The sequence below is a fragment of the Mchenga conophoros genome, linkage group LG2 (assembly GCF_057382185.1).
Source record: "Mchenga conophoros isolate Kocher_MC1m ecotype Shallow Benthic linkage group LG2, M_conophoros_male_GT1.1, whole genome shotgun sequence".
NCBI lineage: Eukaryota > Metazoa > Chordata > Actinopteri > Cichliformes > Cichlidae > Mchenga > Mchenga conophoros.
Window position 1 is genome coordinate 21,608,278 of NC_140527.1, and position 15,156 is coordinate 21,623,433.

General features: G+C 42.7%; 1 protein-coding gene across 1 annotated transcript; it reads right to left on the bottom strand.

Annotated features, from left to right (window-relative positions):
- Positions 1–2: 2 nt before the first annotated feature.
- On the bottom strand, positions 3–5,378 carry hdac3 (histone deacetylase 3). Its single transcript, XM_085287869.1, has 15 exons — positions 5,180–5,378; positions 4,403–4,485; positions 4,106–4,248; positions 3,764–3,845; positions 3,075–3,131; positions 2,930–2,985; positions 2,711–2,844; positions 2,200–2,280; positions 2,034–2,107; positions 1,883–1,947; positions 1,692–1,781; positions 1,555–1,613; positions 1,226–1,305; positions 971–1,128; positions 3–888 (listed from the first exon to the last, which is right to left on the bottom strand). Exons 1-15 carry the CDS (start codon positions 5,232–5,234, stop codon positions 819–821), a joined length of 1,287 nt encoding a protein of 428 aa, XP_085143995.1. The 5' UTR covers positions 5,235–5,378; the 3' UTR covers positions 3–818.
- Between the last annotated feature and the right edge of the window lie 9,778 nt (positions 5,379–15,156).

Consider the following 15,156-nt stretch of genomic DNA (forward strand, 5'->3'; position numbering starts at 1 on the left):
CACACGGGTGAGTCAGTTTATTAAAAACAAGTTGAAGACGATATCAAAATTGACAAAAAAGCTGTTTATGACTAAAAGAGGGCAAAGTGTTTCTACTGTGGCTGCCAAGACCACAGACAGAACTGTTCATCTGCAAAAGCATGATCAGATAATTTACAGGCTTCATCAGCAGTTATCCTCAGTTTTGTGCAGAACAGCAACGGGTACCAGAAGAAACTGGAGCACGGGCAGTTCTTGGATCAGCTTCTGCTCGGTGGCCTTGCATACAGAAGCTGCCAGATCAGTGAGAGTTGAAATAGTGCCCTGCTCTGTGCTAGTGCTGGACTTCTCAGAGCTGTAAGGCACATGAATAATGAGTATATTTGAGATTGTGTCTTTGAAAACTTCAGCAACCATCTGAGCAGGCCTGTGTGTGACTAATGCCACCGAGCAGGCACTCCCACGTTTGTTTCTTGTTATGCCTTTTCCTTCCCACCTGGTGCTAACTTGGTGTTGCAGTTTTTTCGCCTAATGCGCTCTGCCCTCCAACCAGCTGCTCACAACTCCTGTGGACTGACTGGTGAATCTAAATCGTAGGCTGTGTGCAGCAGAAGTCTTTCAGAAGCCAAACATTTCATTAAGATAACATGAAGATCATGAGCAGAAAAAAAATGAAACAAAACATCTGGAGCACAAACGAGAAAAAGAGCAGCACGTCTGATATATGTCACGTTTCTGTGTGTATACAAAGACCAGAACGCACAGGAGTCTGTTCTCAGTCTTTCGAGTCCTTCAAGAAATGTTTTCTTTGTTGCACCACAGGGGATTTGAAAATACCGTCAAATTTCTACGTCGCTCTCTTTGTCGTTGTCGTGGTCACCATCGTAGAACTCGTTTGCTGCCTCCGGCCTGTGGGAGTCACGTCATGAACAGTGAGGATTGTGCACACCAATCTTTTATAAATACACGCGTGTTGCTGACTCGTGCTGACCTGGTGTAGTTCTCCTCAGCTCCCCTCTCATCGGGGTCGGGCTCGTCGTTGCGCTCGTAGCTCAGCATGTCGGACGGGACGTCGTGGATCTGAACGCTGGGCGCGTGGTTCAGCATTTTCAAGTTCTCAAACACCGTCTGACGGATTTGCTCCAAATACTGCAAACACGTGAACACAGCGAGAGGGTCGGCCGACTGCATGTCAGGATCTCTACTGTGCACTTTACACCAATGAAAAGAGGAATGATGCTTTTACCTGTCGGGAGTTCTGGTTTTCTATCCTGGTGCTGACATCAGGGTGCAACGTGAAGTCTGGAGCAAAGTACTCAAAATACTCTGCAGACGAACCAAATCAGTCAAACAGGATGTTCCAAGTATTTCTGTTCACTTTCCTTCTTGTTTCACCCGCAGTCCTCTGTAATGTCACGTGTAGCGACTCTAAGAGTAACTACTAACTGGCTTTTAATTTGTTGTTTATGCATAAATCATTTTTCAGGCTCATTGTGACATCCTGGACAACAAGAACGCACAAAAACAATCCAACAAAGATATTAAAATCTCACTGAAACATGAAACATAGCTCACCGCTGTAAGGCAGCTCATCACTGATGGATTCATCCAACAACAGAGACGTCTCATAGGTCCTACAACACAGCACAGATTATTATCATCATCATCATCATCTTAAAGCTGTATTCATGGAAAGTGCACATCAGACTGACCAACAGCGAGCCACGTTCCTCACTGTGTATCCTCCTCCTCCCAGAACCAGCAGAGGGATCTTAAAGCTCTTCACAAACTCCACACACTCACTGAAAACCACACACACACAGATTATGTTGCAACTATCAGTACTCATGTGCTGGCTGTTTAAAAATATTTGAGTTCAGCTGGAAAAAACTTTATGTCTCACCCGTGTCCTCGGATACTGAGGTTGAAGCAGCCCAGCCTGTCACAGCCCAGCGAGTCCGCTCCACACTGCAGACAGACACACACCAGGTGAGGCAATCGCACACACGCAGATTAAATCATACAGAAGCAAATGATAGGAGCTACTGACTGACCTGCAGGACGATGCAGGTCGGCTGGTAATAATCCACCACCTGTCTAATAACAGGCTGGAACAGCTGCCTGTAGCCTGAAAACAAAACATGCAAACACGTTGGTCGAATCTCATGTGATAGTCACAGAACAATAAGAAAGTGTGACCTCATGTGTTGTTGCTCTCACTCTGGTCATCGATGCCGTCTCTGAGAGGAACATTGAGGCAGTAGTACCGGCCGCTCTCTGCCCCGACCTCGTACATGTCACCTACAGGAAGCAGAGCGAAGAACAGATGACGAACTTCTGTTGTTGCTGGACTTTCAATTCCATTCAATGTTTCCACAGTCAGAAAAACAAACACTACTTTAGAGTCTTATTTAAAAATAAAATAAATAACACTGCTAAACAGCTGACTCAGTGACAAAGGGCAGCCCGGACAGAGTCCAAGACAAACTTAATAGGGACCAAACGGCTCATAACAACAGGGTCAGATACACCCTGAGTCTACGGATAGAAACCCGCCTGGAATACACTTATCATTTATCTGCTTATACAGCTGACAGAGGACTACTTCAGTATTTCTATGTCTTTAAATTGGACTTTTGGGGCTGAATATGCACGCAAGTAAAATAATAAATGATATAAACACCACTATGTGGACAGCAAACATTTGTTAGATAATTAAAGCTGCATTTACCTGTCCCTGGGAAAAAGTAGTTTCCATATTTGTGAAAGGACACGGTCATGACTCGGTCTGTGAGGTAAAAGGCTTCCTGGACGCCATCGCCATGGTGAATGTCTATGTCAATGTAAAGAACCCTGGGGTGGTACCTTGAACAAGCACAGAGCAGGAGATTTATGTCACAAACAGACACGGTAAAGATTCGAGGAGAGTTACTCCGGAGCGCCGTCTTACTTGAGGAGCTCCAGTATACTGATGACGATGTCATTGACATAGCAAAACCCAGAGGCCTACACCAACACAAGAACCAAAAAAGACATTTAACTCAAATGAGCTGAACAGAGAAGACACACATCAATACATGTGGCTTTGTTCTAACCTCAAACTTTTTGGCATGATGCAAACCTCCGGCCCAGTTTATAGCAATGTCACAAATCTGGAAAATAAAGCAGAGTCAGCATCAGTTAGAGCTCACACCTTTAACTGACCACGAAGCTGAAGACCATGACAGTTTTAAAGGATGGAAAGCAAAACAAGAAATCAGAAATGTCTTTGATGAGTAACGATTTTAGTTTTTAAACACAAACTACAATATTCTCACAAAACTCCTCAATGCTTCTCCTATCCTCCCTTTAAGTTCACTTTTTTCTGATTAGCTGCCCTTTACAAACAGAAAGGGGGTGTCCAAATTCATGGGCTGCATCCTTCTGAGGACCCGGCCTTCACGGTCTACGTGAGGATACAGCCCATGAATTAGGTCACGACCAAAGACTGAACAGCAGGTCTACTGCTGCTGGGAGAGAGAGAGATACGTTCCCTCCAGCAAACATGAAGAGAGGCCTTTCTTCTTCTTTCTTACTTCAGCTAGAGAGCCTTGGCCACATAGAACAATCAATGACTCAACCTACTCCTCAAGGATATCACATAAATGAGTGTCTCTGACGACACTTTAAGTTGTAATTCAAAATGAAACCAACAGATGCCACCCTAGGCTACCTCAGTCTTGTTTTGTTTTGTTTTTTCTCTGTAGCACCAAAACCATCAGCTGGGTTTATGTGTGCGTGGTACCTTGTGGTTGAGCTGAGTAGCCCCCTGTAAGGATGCTCCCGTGTATCTTGAGCAGAACTCAAACAGTCCTGGAAACACTGGACTAAAACACACAGACATGAAATATTTAAGTTATGGGTTTGTCAGCCATGATGATCAGAGAGGCTTTTATGCTGAAACATTTACAATCCTGACAGATGAGATGTAAGAAAAGGAAGTTAGCTGCTTGAAAACTACAGTCCTTAGTTCCTATGGAAGCAGTAAAGGTGTACTTAGTTTTTCACAGGTCTTGTGAAAACTTCATTAAATCCTTCAGATTCTTTTTCTCGATAAAAACGTATTTAACGAGAAAGAGACACTCACCAGTCATCTCCCACATTAAACGCGTTGAGACTTTTTGTGAAGCCCTGCATGTTATTGGGGCTGACCTTCTGTAGGAAGTCAATGTAGTCTTCAGAGTGGAAGCGACACATGTCATGCTGAGACGCTTTGTAGGGCTTAAACACCTGGTGGGAATAAGAACATTTGATAGAGTGCAGCATGAACTTGTTGTTTCTAATAAAAAACAAACAAACACAAGATTTTTCAAATGTTTTTTCAGTGTGAAAAGCATCAACAGGTGTGAACACGTGACAGTATCTGTCACTACTGCTCGCTCACCATCATTTTCTTGTAAAGTCCATAGTGCAACACCAGACTGTGAGTGAGAGACAACCGGTGAGGCTTCATCGGGTGGCCAGCACCTAACAGAAACACACAGTTCATGCATTACAGGGCTTATATCTGCATCTCACAGACATTAATCAGGTCAAAAAAAAAGAATTAAGTGTACACATTATGGCTAATCACCTAAAAGAGAAACACGGTTGAAATTGGTACAATTTATGACGAAAGAGATTTGGAACACTGAAACAGCCATCCATGCGCTGTTACAAAAGCGAAAATACTTGAGGTAATTCGCAAAATAAAAATAAAAAAATAAGCACGGTAAGTATATCCTGTGAGCATGCGTATTGCAGCACTAAAGTTTGAATTTGTACAGTGTATCATTTCGTAAAAGCAGCATTAGCGTAGACAGACATATTACTTTATTTATCGTTACTGTTACACAACCGCCACGTTATCCATTCAGGACACCGTAGGAAGCACCGAGACATCCTAATAAAAGCTTTACAGGCAAATACTGAACACAGGGCTACAATACGTGTCAATAACGTTACATCTTAAGGTTAAAGGCGCAAGCAAAGCCCAACTGTAATATATAAACAAATCAAATTAAATATTAAAGCGTAGCAGTGACGCAAAACTAAATGTTAAAAAGAAAGAAAAGAACTGAGAAAATAGGAATAAAGCAGTCTCGTACACATTAGCATGTAGCTAGCTTTCCTTAGCATCAGCTCCCTGAGTAGGCCGGTTCACTATAATAATTAAACTTACCGTAGTGGAAATTGCCCACGTCTGGGTCGTAAAAGTAAGATGTTCTATTGGTCATTCTGAAAGCAATGTCTCCCGACTTTCTACGAAAAACTGTTGTCGTCTTTGCAGCTACAAAACCCGCATTTTTCTTTCAATTAGCAGATAGCCGCCATAGTAAACACCGAGGCGTCTGCGTCATCACACGGAGACAGCAGCGACGGGGAGGGGATGGGTGGGGCCACGGAGCCGGAAAGAAAAACAACAAAACAGCCGCGACAGATGGAGAGAAAGTTACACTAGCTTTCTGTATTTTTCATTACATGAAGGTAAAGAAGTGCAATTAAAAAAGAGTGGAAAGATACCTTGAGCAATGTGCTTAAGTTATACAGTACATATAATATACAGTTTACTTTAATAAACTCATCCACACATAATTAAAACTTATATTTTTTACAAATCAGTGCAAATACAAATCCCCTGGTCGGGTCTTAAAATTAGGAAAATAAAATCTCAGACTGAACAGCATAACACGGCATATGATATACACTGTGTTATTTATTTATTTATTTTTAAATAGAAAATACAGAAGCAGTGTGTGAAAAGCCAATGCACTTTTAATGTTTCAACTGTGATTGAGAGAGTAACACACTGGATTGGTGTGAGTGTAAAAAGTTTTAGCAGTTGGCTAAAAGGGCATTTAAAAGAATTTGAAGTGCATTATTCTGCAGTGAGAAACATTGTAGAATAATCCGGTCTGTTTTAGATCCCTCAAGCAGACGTGTGTAACTACCACACACAGAAAGCTCCGGGACCGGATAACATCCCAGGTCGTGCTCTCAAAGCATGCCTTCACGATGTCTTCTCAGAAATCTTCAACTTGTAGTGCCCTCATGCTTTAAGAGGACCACCATCATACCTGTCCCAAAGAATCTGAGCTGCCTCAATGACTATCCCCCAGTAGCATTCACCTCCATCGTTATGACGTGCTTTGAGCATATAGTTCACATCACATCTTTACTGCCTGCTAAGACCTGCTAAGGATTTATTTTCCTTTCTGTTTACCTGTATAAATCCTATGTATACCCAATGTTACACAAACCTGAGAAAAAGAAAAGAAAACAAAGCTTATCCTAACCATTTGCAAACCAATTTTAATCAGTTTTAACCCTCTTTTTGATGTATGTCATATGCAATTATTATTTTTCTTTGCTCCCCAATAGCCACAACTTGGACAAACAGTTCAATAAATCTGATCTGACACTGTTAGAATACTTTTCTGGTTAAAATCTGTTGCATGCTATCACTTGGCAGTGTCAGGTTTAAATGTAGTTCATGTTTACCTTTGAGCTATTTTTAGAGGATTATTTTGCTATTCAGGTGATTTTGACAGCATCTATTATTCATCCAAGACAGCATGTCTCTGCAAGCTTACTGACAAATTAGATGAGGACGAATTCAGAACAGCACCAAAGCACTAACAGTGGCACCAGTTTCATTCTTGAACACCTGCTCATTTAAAAATGATGAAGCGGAACTTGCTGGAGCTTCTCTGCATCATAAAATGCTTTTTTTTTTTAAAGAAAAAAAGGGCAGACTGTATACACGTGGCAATGAAAGGACGCTAACAGAGGTAGGAAACAAAGCAACCATGTTACTGTCTATCCACTGTATCCAGCATCAGTAAAAGTCAGTAAACATGTGGTCGCACTGTGAAGCTTTAAAAGTTTAATGTCTTTCAAAGATGCTCCCACTGAAATTTCCTCTTCATCATTTCCTTCACCTCTTCGTGCCCGTCTGTATTCTTCTTGTCTTGTCCACGTGTGTCCTCCTTTTTTTCTGCAGTAAAAAATAAAAAATCTGTGTGTGTGTGTGTATTCATATCCTTGTGAGGACTAAAAAATTGGAAGTTTACTATACTTGTGGGGACCAACAGCCCTTATGGCAGGGATGGGGAACTCCAGGCCTCAAAGGTCAGTGTCCTGCAGGTTTTAGATGTGTCCTTGATCCATCACAGCTGAATTAGATGGCTAAATGACCAAATTTCTGGTCCCCACGAGTTTGAAGGCATTATAGAGACTAAAAATGTGGTTTTAGTGTCAGGGTTACAATTGGGTTATGGTTAGGGTTAAGGTTAGGCAATCCTTTTTCATGGTTAGGTTTAGGGCTAAGGGGCTATGCCCCAGCAATATGCCACACCACACCACAAACACTGGTAAGGACCAAGCAACAACTTCTGGCACTGGAAGCTTAAAAACCTGGCTCCAAATCCCAGTCAGTCATTATAAAAGAGGCAACTTTACAGCATCATTACAACCTGTTCTAAAAACAGTTTGGTCCCTAAGGATTTTGGAGAAAGGTGTGAAAAAGGGAGGGCAGGAGGGGAGGACGGGAGATATTATTAAAAGACAAGGACTGTTCAACGAGTAAAATTCAATCACTTTAAATGAGAGACTGGATCTATGCCTGTGTTGCTGCATGAAAGGTTATATGAAAATCCCAGGGGAGTTGATACAGTTTAGTGCAGGGTAAATGGGTTATTGTGCAGTATTGTGGTTAAGTTTATAGTAACACACTATGTTGGGCTGGTGTACAGGAGGGGAAGGACAGGTGGTCATCCATGAATTTTAAGGAGTGTGCTGGAGAGGCTGGCACAACTAAAGCCTTCACTCTGCAGTATGTGTGTTGGCTTGTCAGTCGTTTTGCGCTGGAATTTCTGGAGGTATGTTTGATTTTTCTATCTGCGCCTGTTTGCTTCCTCTCACCCTGTCTCTGTTTCCCTCCCTGCTCCGTGTTTTTCTGCCTGGAGCTAAAAGGCAGTGCTGCTCTGGAATTGAATCGTTTATGTATTATTCATTGCTGAAGTTGCAAGTTACAGAGAGTTCAACACAGGTTAGCACAGGTGTATAATTTATATGTCTGTCTGTCTCCATCATTAAGGTCATAAGAATTTACCTTTAGGCACTATTTAAAGCTCCTTTTATTTCCCCAAAATAATATTGAACACAAATTGTTTGTACTGGGGTTTCATGTCTTGTGGGGGAAACAAATGTTTGCTAGAAGATCACATTTACAGTAAACAAGCTGTCCTTACCAGAGCTCGACTAACACAGAAATCATTAATAAAACTATTTTGAAAACTTAAAATAAGATAAGATAACCTTTATTAGTCCCACACGTGGGAAATTAGTTTTGTTACAGCAGAAAGTGGACAGTGCAAATTTACATAGAAAAATTAGAAAAACACTGGAATAAGATAAGAATAAGATACTGAACACAACTGTATAGAATAGAATAAAATATAATACTATGTACAATAGGATCAAATAGAATACAAATGCTATATACAATTGAGTATAATACAATGATGCCAGAAAAGTATTGCACTTAGTGTTATTGCACATGTGTGGATGTGTGTGTTTGATCAGTTGAAGTCTTTGTTGTGGAGTCTGACAGCAGTGGGGAGAAAAGACCTGCGAAATCTCTCCGTCCCACATCGTGGGTGCTGCAGCCACTGAAGGAGCTGCTCAGTGCTGTCAGAGTCTCCTGCATGGGCTGGGAGATGTTGTCCGACAGGGATGACAGCTTAGCCACCATTCTCCTGTCACTCACCACCTCCACTGGGTCCAGAGGGCATCCTAGAACAGAGCTGGCCCTTCGGATCAGCCTGTTCAGAGTCTTCCTGTCCCCGGCAGAGATGCTGCTGCCCCCCTCCCCCAGCAGATCACAATGTATAGATTTAAATGTATTAATGTATAAATGTAACTTTTTATTTGCAATAATAATTTAATGTGTATAAAGGACTGAAGCCAATACCAAGATGCATAGTAATACTAATACTACTAATAATAAAATATTAATGACAGGTGCACAGTCATTACCACTATTCATGTTGGACAACCTTTTGTTCAGTTTGCAGCCAATCACAGAGCCAACTTTAATCAGTTTGTTCCGTCTGTTGCTGTCACAGGTTCTCCCATCAGACAGCACTTCCCACGATGGACTAATGACTAATAGAAAATCTGCATCGTTCTGCAACAGGAGTCTGCTCATCTCTTTTCTGTAGCCTCTGTCTTGGTCTCCCAGTTCAGCCGATGCAGACACCCAGGTACTCGTACTCCTCCTCCACATCAATATCCTGTCCCAGGATAGATGCTGGTCACACAACCTTCCTCGTCCTTCTCAAGTCGATCCCCATCTTTCAGACAATTCCTCACAGACCTACTGTGCTTGGTGTCTCTCAAGCACAGCAATGTAAAACACACAATTTATGAGCGACACAATGAACACTATAAATAAACCACAGTATAAACAGTCTAAATCCTTATATAAAAAATACAGGATTACAAAAATTAATACCACAGAATGTACATAAAGTGCAGCTGCAGTCTGGCAGTGTGAAGCAATGTGACAGTTCAACTGTTTAGAAGGGAGATGGTGAGGGGAAAGAAACTGTTCTGCAGGCTCTACCGTCTACCAGAAGGCAGCAGGTCAAAAAGTCTGTGTCCAGGGTGTGAGGGGTCTATGATGATTTTCCCTGCCCGTTTCCTGGTTCTTGAGAGGTGCAGGTCCTGGATGGAGGGCATGGGGGTGGCGATGATCTTTTCTGCTGCCCGTACAGTCCGCTGCTGTCTGCACTTGTCCTGTTTAGTGGCTGTGATGGAGGACCACAGGACAGACTCAATGACTACAGTGTAGAACTGGATCAGCAGCTCCTGTGGAAACCTGTACTTCCCCGGTTGTCTTAGGAAGTACATCCTCTGCTGGGTCTTTTTGCGGATGGAGGAGCTGTTGGTCTCCTACTTCAGGTCCTGGGAGGTGGTGGTACCCAGGAGTTTGAAGATCTCCACAGTAGACACAGGGCTGTCTGATATGGTTGAGGGCTGTCTCCTGAAGTCCACTGTCATCTCTACAGTCTCAAGCATGTTCAGCTCCAGATTGCGCTGACTGTACCAGAGCACCAGCTGCTCAACTTCATGCTGGTACGCAGACTCATCACCATCCTAAATAAGGCCAATGACGGTGGTGTCATCTGCACAATACTATTTAAAGGCAAACTAAAGTCCACAAATAGGATCCTGGCATAAGTTCCCGGACAGTTGAGATGTTGCAGGATGTCCCATGTTCACTGCATCATCCACCGACTTGTTTGCCCAATAATCAAACTGCAGGGGGTCCAGATGGTGTCCCATAAATCATCTGTTAGTGCTCTTTATCCTTCTCTTGCTGACACATCCAGCCACTGCAGAATTGTCTCTCTGTAGGTGGAATGACCCAAAGTTGTACTGAAAGTTTAAGGTGTACAATTGAACTGGAATGGAAACAGCAGAGTCACCTGTGAAGCTCCTGTACTGCACATCTGCAAATCAAAACAAGTACTGCTCGCACTGCAGCCTGTCTGTTTGGTAGTCAGTAATCCATGATACACACGGTGGATACTGACAGATCCTCACTGTACAGTTGTCACGCTCTAGAAAGGAGTAAGCTCTCTGCAGATTTGATCATCCACTTCCACATTAGGTCTGTATGCAAACTGCAAAGGGTCAACAGATATTTTCATCTGTGGCCTTAGGTGGGAGAGCCCAGTCCCTCCAGTAGCTGTGTCACATGTGATGTGGTGGTGACTACTACAGTACAGGAAGTGGACGGGAGGTTTGCCTTAAGAAATAAATACACAAATGTGACTCACAATCGCAGACAGACCAAAATCACTGAAGGAAGGCCTGAGTGTGTGGTGGAAGAGGCACACGGGAATTGAATTAAAACTGGTGACAGCAGCCTTCTCTGGATATATCCAGTGCTGAATATATAAATAACACTCAGTTATAACACAGTTATAACACACTGTTGATCCTGCAGCCTGTAAAACAGTCAACATTGGACCTTTTAAACTTTAATAACTGCATCACACTTGTCAGAGTTCGAGGCTTGTCAAGATTTTTATTTGTATAGCTATGAAGTGTGTGTGTGTGTGTGTGTGTGTGTGTGTGTGTGTGTGTGTGTGTGTGTGTGTGTGTGTGGGCTTCCTCCTTAGCTGGCTTGTTTTGGCCCCAGGGTCCAAATCTGTTCTGTCAAGCATCTGTCTCTGCCCGCTTGTTAAGACACACACACACACACACACACACACACACACACACACAGAGGACAAGCGACCTCTCCAACTCATGCCTGTGTGTTATCGCCATGGCAATATAGACAACACACAGAGGTGTTGTCTGTGACATATATAAGTAGTAAGTATCATTTTAAAGTGCATCAGAGTTTAACTGCAAAGAGACAGAAATCCACAAAAACTGACACTGATATTTGCAGTTACCTACTATCAAAGTATCTATGTCAAAGTTGAGGCCAGAAAAAAAATGGCAAGTGAGCTAACAATAAAAAGTTTGCTTGTATTTTATCCAACAATGACAGGATTATATTAAGGTCAATATGAATAAATCCCAGATGTTTTTTTCGAATCAGGAGGAAAATCTCTCTTCCACGATTTTTCTTTCAGCTTGTACATAATGTTTTTTTCTTCCTTTGGTTTTCCTCTAGTGCGCAAAGGATGTCAGGGGAGGTGTTTCAAACTCCAGCATGTTTCAAGGTTGCCAGCAGAACTGAAAAGCTGGAATGGAAGAAGCGCTGTGTAATTCTCAGCTGTCAGCACCTTCCTGTTACATGCGCTAATGTTGTGCATATTGCCTGGACAAATTTAATGCACTACATGCACACACATTTGCTTTTGATTCTTCATAATCCAGAAAGAAACTTTGAGGTTAAATTTGAAGAATGATGCTGTTGCTTAAGTATCTTATTTAGGCCCCAGTCATGCGGGCCGAGGCGGGCTGGCAACTACCTGCAACCAGTGATCACTAATGAAAAATGAATACCCTGACCGGTGAGGACTTTGAAACTGATTGCAAAGAGTCGAATGATGCTGCACTAAAAGCCTCTTTGCAATTGTTTTGGTCACTCGTGCATTGCTGCAGTTGACTGTAGTTTGAATGGATTTACTTGCTAAATGGTTGGGTCAGGGCGCCGGGTCTATGAGCCAGCATTTTGAGTTCATTTTGTAAGTCTGATTTTTTTATGATGTATTAGAGTAATGGTAAGTTCTAGTGTTATTATTAGCGTGTCTTTGTTAGGTTTTGTTTAGTTAAAGTTTCATCCATGCTTCCTTGTTTATGTGTCATATTCTTTCTCCTGTGTGAGTCTCTTGTCCTCTATGTAAGATTTTTAATTATGACTGTGCCTCGTTCCCCTTATCTGTTTTCCTGTTCCTCTCCTTGTGTATTATTCCATCTTCCCAGTCTGTTCTGTGTTTCATGTCTGCATTTTCCATGTCATATTGTCATCTCATTACTACTACTACTGCCCATCTCCCCTCCGGGCCGCCAAAGATAGATCTCCAGAGATTTCTGTCCTAGGCCATTCTTTCTAGATGGGACCAGGTGTAGCCCATCATTTTTGCTTCTGCCTCAAGTTCTCATCACCGGGTGTTTCTTGGGCGGCCTCTCTTTCGCTTGCGTGGGGGTTCGATCTGAGAGCCTGATATTTAAAACCTTTTAGTTTGCACATAATAATAGCCTATTTGGTGGTTTGGTGGGCTGTGGATCTTCCAGTTTGCATGTCTAGTGTATCTTGTCTTGTGCCCAAAATCGTCTTATATCTTTTATATATAACTGCGAATGCATAGTGAGAGAGGCTTAGAAAGGGTGTATGCCTGCAGGTGTAGCCATCATCCTGAACTTGTGCATCAGGTGTTATTGTTCTTTAATTCTCATACAACATTCATCAGTTGCACCAGGACAGTTACCAAATGCCTCCAGGACAGCTTAGTGTGCAACGCTTTGGCTTAAACTTGTCAGCGGTGCTGCTTTCAGAGGGTGATGATTGACTTTGTCATGGAGGCTGAGTCACTGGACTGCGCAGAGCATCCTCATTCTGTTTCTCAGGACAAGAGAAAGAAGAACTCCAACTCCCCCAGTGTCAATTACACTTCAGTCTCACCAAAGTTTGGCTTTGAAGCTTGAAATGATGGGTGTGTATTCCTGCAAATATGTTAGCATCTTTGAACAGGCCCATCACCAAAGCTACACGGAGAAAGGCAAATAATGCCTTAAGAAGAGTCAACAAGTTTTGGCAGTAAACAGTCCTCAGACAGTCTTAGTCATCAAGGGCTTATTAAAATGTTGCCCATGAGGAACATTAAACTGGAATTAATTATGAGACATTCATTTAATATCTTCACCAAAGGATTAAGCAGACTGAGTAATGTGACTCTAATGTCTCTGATATAACTATTTCTACATATACACAGGATATGTTTAAAATACAAAGCAAAGCAAAATGCTGACAAGGTCGGGTTTGATCTTCCTGGAGCCTGGACAGCAGGAAACTTGAGTCTCATCACTCAATCATTGAGTCTCTGAGGAATCCTAACTTAAAAGTTTTATGATCTCTCCAGATGACAAAAGGCTGTTCGGCCCCCTCCAACTAATGTTGTCTCTCCTCTAGAGCCAGTTTCACTGCGAGTAACTCGCAGTCTCCCACATCATAGTTTTTCTTGGGTGGTGTTTGTCAGTGTGAAAAGAAGGGCCAAGGCTGCAGCTTACCTTGTGGGCCAGAGCGCTGAGCAAGTATTGCCTCCACCCCTGAGTCTGATTCATCTACGGATGCATATTGTAACAACCCTTATTGTGTTATAGCACCACTAGGGGGGTTGCCCTACTATTGTAGTAGTTGGGGGAGTCTCCTAGTGGGTGTGTGAGTATAGCGTGGCAGCCATTACATGCTGCTCGTGTTCTGTTCTCAGGATAGAGCTCACCATTGTAACGGCCTGGCGCCGGCGACTACCGATCCCCGCACATGTATGTACGGACAGAGTAGAGCTGTGGAGACCTGGCTTGTGCGGTCTTATGTTGCTGACAATGAATAAAGGTCTGTTGTTTAATTTAACTGACTGGCTTCGAGTTATCCGGCTAACCTCCCAGTGGGGCATGCCCAGAACACCTCACCCAGGAGCCACCCAGGAGGCATGCTTGTCAGATGCCCGAACCACCTCAACTGGCTCTTTTCAATGTGGAGGAGCAGCGGCTCTACTCTGAACCCCTCCTGGATGGCTGAACCGCTCACCCTATCTCTAAGAGACAGGCCAGCCATGCTTTGAAAGAAGCCCATTTATGCCGCTTGTATCCACAGTCTCGTTCTTTCGATCACTGCCCACAGCTCGTGACCATATGTGAGAGTAGGGACATTGACTGAGGAGTATGATCCCCTGTAGTTTTAACACACCCTCAGGTCTCCCTTCTTAAAGATGGGAAGCACCATCCCAGTCTACCAATCCAGAGGTACCGCCCCTGAACCGTCGTGCGGCGCATAAGCACAGATGACAGTCGGGATCTATTCCCTGACCCAGAGGGAACAAACCCTCTTGTCCAGCAGGAAAAACCCCAATGTAAAAGCAGCAAACTGAGGGGATACTAGTCCGCCTCTCATGGATATTCCTTGTACTACAGAAATAATATTGCCAAGTATGCGACATAAATAAGATTCAATTGTAACAATCAGATTTTCCTTTCCAAGAAACATAAACCATTTCCTTATGACACAACATGATGAATACCTGGCTATCCCAGTGACAGTAAATCACTCACTGCATACAAGCAATAAAAACTTGAATCACTGTAACAGTACAACACACATATATGTGTATTTTTACTGACTGATAAATGAGCTGTGAAATGCTGACAACAGTCACCGTGCAAACAAAAGCCAAAAAATCAATTACAGATGTGCACATGGTGTTTTACAGCTGTGTGGCTTTGACAAAAGGGATTTAGAACTTTGTTAATATGCTCTTAAATTAAAGTTTGGCTGTGCAACAATAAAATATTTTAATTAAAATCAGCAGAGATCACAAACATTAGAAAGAAAAAAAAATTGTGTTGTAGCTGTGGAGGCTGCAGGTTTGTCTGGTAAACCAAAAAGGGAAGTGAAAAGTAAACAGCAGTTCC

Excerpts from the sequence above, each read along its gene's own strand:
- hdac3 (XM_085287869.1), bottom strand. The coding sequence starts at position 5,234 with ATGACCAATAGAACATCTTACTTTTACGACCCAGACGTGGGCAATTTC. Across the intron at positions 3,132-3,763 it reads CTACTCAGCTCAACCACAAG|ATTTGTGACATTGCTATAAA; the intron begins GTACCACGCACA and ends TTTATTTTCCAG. Across the intron at positions 2,108-2,199 it reads AGACGGCATCGATGACCAGA|GCTACAGGCAGCTGTTCCAG; the intron begins GTGAGAGCAACA and ends TTTTGTTTTCAG.